General features: G+C 39.6%; 2 protein-coding genes across 13 annotated transcripts in view; one reads left to right on the top strand and one right to left on the bottom strand.

The window, feature by feature from the left end:
* Positions 1-1,532, top strand: part of LOC109725639 (pollen receptor-like kinase 1) — a 3,276-nt gene extending 1,744 nt beyond the window's left edge. The window contains exon 3 of the mRNA XM_020254884.1: positions 744-1,532. Coding sequence (XP_020110473.1) covers positions 744-1,408 — 665 coding nt within the window. The 3' untranslated portion in view covers positions 1,409-1,532. The remainder of the gene's footprint in view (positions 1-743) is intronic.
* LOC109725640 (pentatricopeptide repeat-containing protein At3g42630) lies at positions 2,631-9,822 on the bottom strand. Of its 12 annotated transcripts, none has more exons than XM_020254885.1 (7): positions 9,631-9,822; positions 8,101-9,259; positions 4,354-4,869; positions 4,178-4,257; positions 4,006-4,092; positions 3,763-3,938; positions 2,631-2,715 (listed from the first exon to the last, which is right to left on the bottom strand). In XM_020254885.1, exons 1-2 carry the CDS (start codon positions 9,754-9,756, stop codon positions 8,102-8,104), a joined length of 1,284 nt encoding a protein of 427 aa, XP_020110474.1. In that variant the 5' UTR covers positions 9,757-9,822; the 3' UTR covers positions 2,631-2,715; positions 3,763-3,938; positions 4,006-4,092; positions 4,178-4,257; positions 4,354-4,869; position 8,101. The 12 variants fall into 12 exon arrangements, with proteins under 12 accessions (XP_020110474.1, XP_020110478.1, XP_020110476.1 ...); XM_020254889.1 differs by lacking the exon at positions 2,631-2,715 and having other exon boundaries at positions 4,354-4,570; positions 4,658-4,869; XM_020254887.1 differs by lacking the exon at positions 2,631-2,715 and having other exon boundaries at positions 4,354-4,576; positions 4,658-4,869.

Below are 11,548 nucleotides of genomic sequence, written 5' to 3' on the forward strand. Positions count from 1 at the left end.
TTAATCAAAAAAAAAAAAAAAAAAAAAAAGTCTATTTGATTTAGCGAGAGATCTTGCAGCAATCTTAAATAATATCTTAAATATTTTAGGAGAATCAAACCCTTAACACTTATGTATTATTTTTAATAATAAAATATTTGAATCAATCGACGCTATTAAATATGATCTACAATGCGAAAACTTCTTCGGGATCAAAATTTATTTATTTTTTAATATTATTTATCTAATAATCAAGTGATTTCAAATATACCTGATATTCATCTTTGAAAATTATTAATATAGGGGCTAACTAACATCAAAAAAATTACAAAATTTAATTTTTAAGAAGTTTACACAGCTGTAAATTATATTTAGCAACATCATTTGTCTCATAAATTGTATTTTATGCCATCAATCATCGATTTGAATGTACTTTCATCAGAAATAACGTAAAGGTATCAAAAACTTACTAAAATATTCTAACTCAACTCTTGTATACATGCACCTAAAAGTTTTTTAATTGAAAACACATCTCTTATTATTGTTTTGCACCGCAACAAAAATACCAAGCTAAACTACAGCCACCAAATGTACTTCTACACTCAAAGCCGAACACCAAATTTAGAGCTTTTACGCGCAATCTTCGTGTAGAAAAAAAAAAAAAAAAAAATTTAGAACGTCACATTAATTCAGAGCGTTTTTTTTAAAAAAAAAAAAAATTTTCTGACGGTAACATATATATACATCGTTGTAATTCAATGCAGGCGATCGCAAACCAAACAGCGCAACGCTGGACTGGCCAGCGCGTCTTAAGATCGTCAAAGGAGTAGGCAGAGCGCTGATATACCTCTACGACGAGCTGTCGATGCTGAGCGTCCCCCACGGCCACCTCAAGTCCGCCAACGTCCTCCTCGGCGACTCCTTCGAGCCGCTCCTCACCGACTACGCCCTCGTGCCCGTCATGAACCAGTCCCACGCCGCGCACGCCATGGAGGCCTACCGCTCCCCCGAGCGCAAGCAGTTCGGCCGCACCTCCAAGAAGAGCGACGTCTGGAGCTTCGGCCTCCTGATCCTCGAGCTGCTGACCGGCAAGAACCCCAGCGACCAAGGCAAGGAGGACCTGCTGAGCTGGGCCGACTCCCTCGCCAAAGAAGAGCCCGCCGCGTCAACGACGGATAAAGTAGCGGCGGTGGTGTTCGACAAAATGAGGAACGCCGACGAGGGAGAGATGATGAAGCTGCTGAAGATCGGGCTGTCGTGCTGCGAGTCGAACGTGGACAAGAGGTGGGAGCTGAAGGACGCCGTCGACAAGATTGAAGAGCTGACGGCAGAAGAAGGCGATGACGGCCACCGCCGCCGCTCTTCTTCGTCTAGCGAGGGAGTCGACGCCAGCAGGGACGATGGTTTCTCTTCTGTTGCAATCAACTGATGAGAGAATCAAACAACGCTGGAAATTAAAGGAATTAATATATAGAGAAGACATGCATTCGAGATTTGAGTTTTAAATCTAGGATGGGACCCTCTTTGGCCTTCTATATATGTTTAATTTCTTCTTTTCTCTTTCTGGGGAGAGCAAAAAAATTCTTAGCTGTTCACAAATCACAAGCTCATCATTTTTTGCTACTTGAAAAATAACATAAAAATTGAGTTATAATTATTTTGAGCATATTTTTATAATTTTGAAAATTAATGATGCACTATGATTTTATTAGATTAGGATTTTCTCTTTCATACAAACCACTATTATTTTGAAAAAAGTGAAAATATTTTTTATATTTTAATAGATACTTTTAAAAAATTTTAAAAAAAATTGAGAGAAGAGTAGCAAGCTACCCGCTTCATTCAGTAAGAAAGTGAATTAAGCTATATGGGTGAGGCAGCATGGCCTCACCGTGAGATGGGTCAAAGTCGTCAAAAAAAAAAAGGTCAGTCGGGAGTATAAGTTTCTTCCACTGGTCCGTCAACTGCTTGATCTTATAGATACCTACTGTTGGGTCGATCTGCGTCGACCTGAAGATAGCTCTATTCCTGAGGTCCCAGATGACCCACCAGCCGGCCATAAGTCCTATGAATTGGTCTATTAAGATTGAAAGGGTTCTATTTTTTTCTGCCCATCTATCCCAAACTGCACGCACATCATCTCCCAGATCCCCCAGTTGGAAATTCTCCTGGGTGTTTGCCATATGGTATCTGGTGGTTATACACTGAGAGAAAAGGTTATCGACTGTTTCCTCTTCCAAACCGCACAACATGCATTTCGAATTGCCGGTCCAACCTCTCTTTACCAAATTGTCAGTTGTAAGCGGTCTCTTCCTTAGACGAGCCAACAAAATACTTTTACGTTTAGGGGTAGACGTAAAGACCAAATCCTACCCAAACGGGCGTCCCTCGTGCCTCCGTCACGCAGTGTTGAGTATGTTGACTTCACAGTAAATCGTCCATCAGTGCTCCAACGCCACTGTACCCTGTCCTGTCCTTGGCTAGTATGAATGTTGGAAATCCTGTCCTCGAGGGTTGTAATCTCGGAGTTCGCACTGGGATTAGCATAATTAGAAAAAGAATAAAAATCACTAAAACAAATTAACCAAAAAAGTAATTTCGAAATTAGAAAAAGAATAAATTTTAAATTCTAAAAGATTTTTTTTTTCTTACTACATTAGCCTTTCTCCATGCGGATGCCGCTGCGGGACATGGCCCGGCTGCGCAGCGTTTGAGGCCACGAACGGCGGTGGCTGCCTTCAAGGAGGACATGACGACAGGTAAAAGCATCGGGTTAAACTTTGTAATGGCACCAAACATATGATTTTAATTTTGATAATATCACCTGCTCCTTTTTGGTTGCTTGCAACACTTTATCAAATGCAAATGAGAGGTACTAAAATAGCGTAAATGAACTTTTCAGTGACCCCTATATAAATCAAGAATGCAGTAGTGTCAAACAACTGAGAAGAGAGCTGCTTTACTTGTACAACTTATGTGCTACGGTTCATTGTCTAGAGGTTGATCATGCATAATACATAGAGATAAGTTTTTTTTTTTTTGTTTTTAATTTCTGTACTCTATTTTCTTTTGAAAATTATGAGGACTGTTCAAATAGGGTATATCCCTGTTTAATCAAAAAAAAAAAAAATTATGAGGACTGTCAGAATTACATTTTAGTGACCCAGATTGAAAGTTTTTGGCACATTATATTGCAGATTTTATACAACCTATTATTTTGTTTTTCATGAGTGCAAGTAGTAGTCTGATGCATCCAGCTATTTCATTTTATTCTTTTAGCTGATTGTCGTGATCTAATAATAGAAGGTTTCAAAATTGAAATATTTTTGGAAGTCTTAAAAAAACCTAACACTGTTTTGCTTGTTAATTACTGCTAAGTCTGCATTTATTTTCTGTCACATGGTCTAAAACTACTATCTCAACATTCTATTTTTATTTAAATATTGCAGCCGATTACAAAGAAGATATCTGCTGTTTCAAAGGCTGATCTTTTCGTCTCTTGTCTAGGCATTCTTTCTTAGTTCTTTAGCATTTAAGTTCTGGGTGCCCACCTATATGTACGTTATGGAAAACTCTAGAATCTATCTAGAACATATTTAATACCTAGAGAGGGATGAATAGATATGACGTCCAAATCACAAAATCCGATGCAATAAAAATAAATACAGAAAATAAAAAAGCACGTCGAGATTTACGTGAGAAAACTCTAATTTGGAGAAAAACCCACGGAACCAATATGCGAAAAAACGATCCATTAAAACTAAAAGATTACAAAGTAATTACCGACTACATGGGCTTCGCCTCTCTTTTATCTCCTACAAATCTCGCACACGTTGCCGGATTGTCCACGCCCCACGTCCGAATCCACGGACACCACTCAGAATCCTCGAGCACTCACGATTCGAATCCACGAATTGTCCTGATCACGTCGAATTCGGATTATGGAAGGGAGGTCCAGTCTGAAAATCCAGGATGTCAGCACAAAAGTTCTCTACACAAATTGGGCTAAAGACATCAATTACAAACCTGTTAAGTTCAGTGGAACTAAGTCCAAAACTATGAGGAAAGAATAGCAATCTCAACTCCAATCAGCAATTACTCTTCCACCAACATCTAGACTAAAAAATCCAATGAAAATCATCAAAACTTTACAGACTGCATCTAACCTCATATCATCCAAAATTAATACGAAACTCACCTTTTGAACCTCAGAATATTGGTGGGGCAAGCTTCAAAATTAGCAAAAAAGGAAGGTGTGAATTAGCTCAGCTCCAAAATCTGCCAGTCAGCTGAATTGGATCAAGAAAACTAAAAAATCCAATTAAAACTCAAGTTTTTAGCTCAACTCCAAATTGCATAACTTCCTCAATTTACCTCAATTTCCAATTGGAGAAAGACGTATGCTGAGTTTCCTCATCCCTTTTTCTTCTCACTGAACTCCAATCTTACAATGAAGATTTCAATTTCCCCCTCACTTTATTCCTGAGTTGCTGCCACTACTGCCGCGGCTGACTGCTGCTGGAACTGGCAGCAATACTGCCAGCTGCTGCGGCTGATGCTGTTGGCAGCAGTCCCCAATGCCAATGCTGAGCTGAAGCTGCTTCTCTTGTTGTTGATACCAGTAGAATAGAAGTAAAAGATAAGAAAATAGATGATGGGGTAGAGATTAGAGACCTACTGTTGCAGATACGCCTTGTGTTGATGCTGCTGGGGCTGTTAGTCCTGTGAGCAGAGAGGAAAAAGAAGAAGAGGAGAGGGGACTGAGCTTCTGCTGGCCTCTAATTGCTGCTGCTACCCTTCCTCCAATTGCCCAAATTGCAGTAATCACTCTTCCAACTGCTGCCACCGCATTTGCCTGGCTGCAAATGCTGCTGCTCTGCTGGCTTGCACCTGCCAGGCTGCAACATGAATGTGCAGGAAGAACCAGGGAGAAAAAAAAAAGAAACGAAAACGGAGGGAAAAGGAAAAAGATAGGAAGAGGAGGAGAAGGAAATATGGCAACCAGCTGGTACACAAACTTTCAAAGTCTCCAGTTAGTGGTAGTTTGGGAGGGGATGAGTTGCTCCCTTGGCTCAAGTTAATAAATGTATTCCAGCTGAAAATCAAACGATAATTCGGAATTAATTACGACGTTAATCTCGCGTCCAATTAAAGCCGACTTATCCCGACACTTTTCCGACGTCTCGATTAATTCATGGACCGCCGTACTCATTTTGGAAAATAAGGAAAAATACTATTTTAATTTTTTCCCGAACACTACACATTCTTCAACTTTGAGGTATATAAGACCTAGAGTTTACTCTTCTCTTCTCTACTCTTCAACTTAGAGTATTACTTATAGTATAAGCATTTTATGACAAGACAACTTGGATGCCCTAGGGCCAAGACGACCACTGTATCTATTTGCTTTTCAGAAAGTTTGGACAAAGGAACAAAAGTGCAAAAGTAAATTTCTATGTGACTGATTGAAGACAAGCCTGAGCCTCTTCAATTTACTCCATATTACTATTTATTTATTTATTTTTCTCAGATTTCACATCTATTTAGGACATATCTTCCCCATGACTCCTATTTTAACTCTATCGATGTTAAATTCATATTTTCATTCTTGAATCAAGTGTTACTACTTAAACTTCCTGTTATTATCTTCGTTTTCATCACGAGATCCACTGCCTTAGTGAGCATTTCTTGCAATGGGCATTACATGTATGTTGTTTCTGTTTCATTCCTTTTTTTGCTTGCTTCAATTTGTTGTTAAGTAATGCAGTGAATAAGCGCCCTCATTAATTACTTTGATGTGCACTAGGACGCAGAGGAATAGCAGAGCTCCAATAGATTCTTTCTATGCAATGAGAGTCAACTATAGTGATATTCCAATGACCATGTTGAAGATTAAAGTTTAATTTGGTGGTTTCTACTGATATGTCTGATTGGTTTCTTAACAGTGGTTTATCTTGCTTTATTTCTTCTTGGGTTAATTTTTTTCACTTTAGTTTAGATTTGTTTTATAATGACAGAATAGAGTTAATTAAGAAGGTCATATTCATTTTATTGCTTTATGTCACTAACTCATCTATCATATATGGTTGGTATGAAAAATAAATGACAATATGCTTACATTTCCTTCCTATTCTCAAATTAAACATGCTTTTGTTTTGGTCAACCTTTTTTATTCTTAGTCTGCCCATAATAATAGATGTGTAGAAATAACTTAAGAGTTCACAATATGCCAAGCCCTTTTTTCCCCATGGATTGGGCCATAGAGATGCTTCTCATAAGCCACACATAGGGCTAAGTTATTTATCTTGTGCATGCCATACTTTTGGGAGAATGATGCATTTGAGAGAAATATAATTTAGGTATGCAGATTTAAAATATTTTTAGAGTTCTTTTCAAGTGATAAATAGTAGAGAATTATGATAGTTGGTCCTTTTACCGGTAATTTTCTACTGTTTGATGATGTCTTCGTTTTGTTCGGCTACTTTCTTTTTGTACCTTAGCGTTTTGACGACTAGACTCTTCTTCATCCGTATAGTGTTCTCTTTGTTCTAAAGTAGCTTCTGTGTTCGCTTTGCTCTAACACAGGTCTAGAATGCATTTGCTATCTACAATTTAAGTTTCTTCCATTTCTTATATAGAAAAAGAAGATTACAGTTTCTGCAGTTTGGAGAAGTTGGTAAACTTAGGCAGTGAATGAATTCGGGACTACACATTTATTCTCCATTCTTCCTTAGCATGTTGCTATGTGATGAGAAAAAGACATGCTAGAACCTTTTTACTTAATTTTACATTGCAATATCATTTACTTTTTTGTCTTTTGTTTTTAGAAAAATTTCCCTTTTTTTGGCTATTTGTTGTTACTTCCACAATACCACCATCCACACTCTGCTATCTGAACATCTTTTTTCCCGCCCTTTTTGTTGTGTTCTTGCTGTTAATATCATATTGTCGCTATCTGAATTTTCTTCTTTTTTGTTATGCTCACTTCCTTAACTATGTTTCTTATTTGCCTCTGCTTTTCTTTATCAAACTACTAATACTTTAGTTTGCTCATGAAGTCATGATATTGTCTCCTTTTGTGTTTTTCTAATTTTGTTGGCTTTTTTCTTACATTATTATTGTTGATAGATTTTGTGATTTTTCCCTTACTTTTTGAAGGCTATAGCAACTTGATCTGCTGTACTCTTTTATCTCTTGTAGTTCTACATAATGGGCAGGAAAGAATTGGATGGTCTGCTCCTCCACAAGCAACCAATTCTTATGCTTCAGCTATATTGTTTGATCTAATTTTGAATGATTTGGCATCTTTTAACACGTAACAGCTGATAAATGGGCCAATCTGAGTGATGCAAACAAGAAAATGATTATAATTTATTTTTTTCCTAATTTTCAGAATTATTCTTTGTGTGACTTACGACTTTTGTTGAACAAGCTTGATCAGCTCTTTCTCTTGGAAGTTGGTAAGATTGATCATAGTCATCATAGTTTAGCCGTTTTGGAAGTGTTAGTCTATAATACGGCCTCTATATGCTATTTTCTATATGTAATAATGATTCATTCTCTATAAATTCTCACCTTAATAGTATCTACCCGCCACAACGTGCGAGTCACTACACTAGTCAAAAATTAAACCACAATCTAAGGATAGACAGGAATAATAAAAAGCGCCTAAATTTCTATCCATTCGAATCACACCTGCAATTAGCTTCCTCAGTCAATAAATTAAATAATTAAACCATGCAGAGAGAAGATTTTGTATATATTCGAACATTCTGGTGGTAAAAAAAAAAAAAAAAGTACTCCATTGTCAGGGGCTTAGAAAAATTTCAGCGCAGCCCAAGTCCCTGACCCAACTTTAAGTAATAGAGTACTTAATTTTTTTGTTGGGGAATCTCTGTCTCTTTCTTTTCTCTCCTTTTGCACTCAGTCATAGGACGCAGAGGTCCAGACTAACAAAACAGAGAGCAAGGCTTGCCCATCTTCGAGGAGGAAGGCGAGAGCCGTACGGTTTTTGCGAGCAAAATTACTAAATCCGTGACAGTCTGCTCTTCCTCGATCTTCATTATACAAGTAGAATGGCAAGAACCTTGTAAATTTCTTTCAGATCAGAAGAGAAGATACCTCAGTAATTCCAAAATATTTGATTACTCCTATATTGTTTCTTCAAGTAAACATCCACCAGCTTCGAATACGTCCATTTTCCCTGCCTTGGTGTGGACTGTATGAGATCCTCTGAGCTCGCATGGAAATCGCCCTTCCCGAATGCCTCAAAAACAATCGGATCAGTCGAAACTACTGGAGCACTTTTCGCATTCATCTTCTCCAAAGCAAAATACAAATTCCTCCCGAGCCTTCTCCCCATGTAAGCATCCACAAAGCAGCCAAAGGTCACAAGATCAGGGACAATCCGTTCACTCTTCATGTGTTCAATGCTCAGATGGAGGTCCCAAAACATGCACATCCTTGAAAATGCCAAAGTCCTAATATTAAATGTAGTTAGATTGGGTGAAAACCCGGCATCAAGCATGTTTAGAAACTCTCTTTGTAGGCTCTTCATTTTGAAATTGACAGCGAAAGAGAGAAGAAGCAGGTTCCACAAAAGATTGCCCACATTCCGCCGACCAAGTCCCACATCCTTTAAGAACTCGCCTAATTTGTAGAACTTCCCCTCACTTATATAAGCTGAAGCCATCGACCTAATCGCTTCCTCCTCTATCAGAATTCTTGATTTCTTTAGCCGCTGATACGCGGCCTCCATCTCCGCTAATGAGCCGAATACGCTATAGTACTTAACAAAAGCATTCCCTGTTAGAGAATCGACTTTGAAGCCTTTTGAAACCATGTCCTTTACAGTATCCTCCATCATTTCAAGCTGGCCTGACTTTCCAAAGCAAGAAACAGCCAGAGAGTAAACCTCGCGGCAGAAGCCGAAATCCCGAAAGGCCGTTTCCTCTACAATTCTTCGAATTTCATCAAACTGACCCATCGTAGCATACGAGTCCATTAGGTTCGAAATGACCTCGAGCGTTGGCACATAAGGGCTGTTAATGAGTTGACCCCACAAGGCCTGTGCTTGTCGGAGGAAGCCGTTCTTTGCGTAGACAAGCATCAGAACCGAAAGGGCAGGATTATTAGGTTGTTCAAGCCCTCTACATTGTAATTGGATAAGTAGTCGCGGAGCATCTTCGGGCATGTTGTTTGGACCCAATTCTTGAATCAATGCTGCGAGTTCCTCATTGGTAATTCTTTTATCTCTCCGTAACGAATTCATCGCCGCCGTCTGTTACAATTGAGCCAAAAAGACTTGTAAATAAAAAAGGCATTGTTATATGACCTGATTGCACAATTATCACAGCAGCAAATCCGACATTCATAAGCTTCAAGATTAGAGATTTACGAAGAAATTGTCACCTTAATGGTCAAATTCTAGGATATTATGAAACTTTTGAAGCACTAGGAGCGACTTAAAGACTCAAAAGATAGTATTTTTATGACTACGACGCACATTTCTACGACCAAAGAACTCGATTCGCGACTCGATTGAATCGGATAGAACTCAGTTATGAGTGAGTTGATGCTGTAGATTGGGTTTTTGCGAAATGGATGGGGAGAGGGAGAACGAAGCGGGATTTGGGGAGCGGAGACGCGTACCTCCCGAGCTGAGGATCGGCGTAGTAAGGATGCCCTAGAACGGAGCGACGTGGACGCTCGAGGAAGAGAGAAGAGGGGAGAAATAGACGGTGCGGTTAGGTTTAGGGTTAGCATTAGGGTTTCCATACTTGGAGAGGAGGGGTTAGGCGCAGAGGAGAACGAAGATGTCACAACCTGGAAGAGTTAGGCCGGCAGAAGGGCTTCTTTTGCAAATAGCCCCCCCACAAATTTTTTTTTTTTTAAATAATCCGTCCAAAATTTATTTGCAAAAATGACCCAGTCCCGCTGTACGTGCCACGCAAGCGCCACGTCAGCGCCACGCAGGCGGAGCTGGGCCAAGTGTTTAAGTTGAACACGGTGAACCATTCACCATGTTCAAACACGGTGAATGGTTCACAGTGTCCAATGTATTATACACACCCATACTAGGTGTCTATAATACATAGGACACGGTGAATGGTTCACCATGTCCAATACACGGTGAACTGTTCACCGCGTTTAGACACGGTGAATCATTTACCGTGTTTGATTCACCGTGTCCTACTCGAATACGCCAATTTTGGCTGTTTGGGGTATTTGTATTGGACACGGTGAACAGTTCACCGTGTCCAATACAAATTTCACGACTTACCCGTTTTTTGTCTAGGTCCTGGAGATTTGTATTGGACACGGTGAATGGTTCACCGTGTCCAATACAAATCCCACCACTTACCCGTTTTTTCTCTAAGTTCTGGGGATTTGTATTGGACACGGTGAATGGTTTACCGTGTCCAATACAACTAGCCAACCTTCGCCCTTTTTTTGGCGCCAAAAACCAAATCAAAATATATTTCACAACATCGGCATATTTTTGGAGCAAAAAATAAAATCAATACACATCACAACATCACAGCACAACAATACAATACAGATACCTAAACGCAACAGTACAATACAACATCACAGCATCACAACACAACAGTACAATATACACATCACTACCAACAGAATCTCAATAAATTATCAATACCAGATAATCACAATAGAATATCCAAAATTAAAGCAAGTTTTACAATAATATAGAAATATAATATCACATTCTCCTCCTACCCCCTCGACTACGTCGACTACCACGTCCGCGACCACGATCAACACTATGCTCATCAAAAGGCTCTAAGATCTCCAACTGGTCCAGATGCTCGATAGCAGCACCCTCAATAACCGGCTCAATCACAGCAGTAGCAAGTGTCGGTCGTATGTCTGGCCGTAGAGGAGCTGAAGAGGAGGGCTGATCTGTACGGATAGACCTCATATGTCGTCGGCGCCTAAAATAAACAATATCAACTGCTCGAGGTGGATCCTGTGGTACTGGTGCTGGTGCTAGTGCTGGTGCCGGCTCCTTTATAGGTGATGATGGCCTCGGTGGACTATATACTGGTGCATGGCCGGACGTCGATGCTCCACCATAGTCTACTGGTCGTAGAGGTACAAAGTGTGAAAGCGTAGGTAAACTCTCCAAAACTGCTTCCATCTGATCGGCAACCTGTGATAGGTCATCTAATACTCTACCTCCTGAAATATCTGAAAGGACACGTCTGATCGTATAATATGATCTCTGCACGATATCGACCTGAAATAAAAGCACAATCAAAAAGATTATACGAAACTTTCTTGTATATATAAAACTAAATATAAAAAGATATTATATATTACAATCATACCAATACTCTCTCGACGTGCCCACGCGGCTGATACGCGAGCGGTGGCCGCTGTACAGGTGTAGATATCCACCTCCTGGTGATCGTCCAATACCACTACATGCAAAACAGTAGTAGCTCGTATCGGATCTGTGTCCCAAGGGCCACCTCTGCTATATCTACCAATCTATCATTCCAACGCTGAATGTATGAAGCATGGTATGCCGCCCAATCCTCATCTG

The sequence above is a fragment of the Ananas comosus genome, linkage group 20 (genome assembly GCF_001540865.1).
Source record: "Ananas comosus cultivar F153 linkage group 20, ASM154086v1, whole genome shotgun sequence".
Taxonomy (NCBI): Eukaryota; Viridiplantae; Streptophyta; class Magnoliopsida; order Poales; family Bromeliaceae; genus Ananas; species Ananas comosus.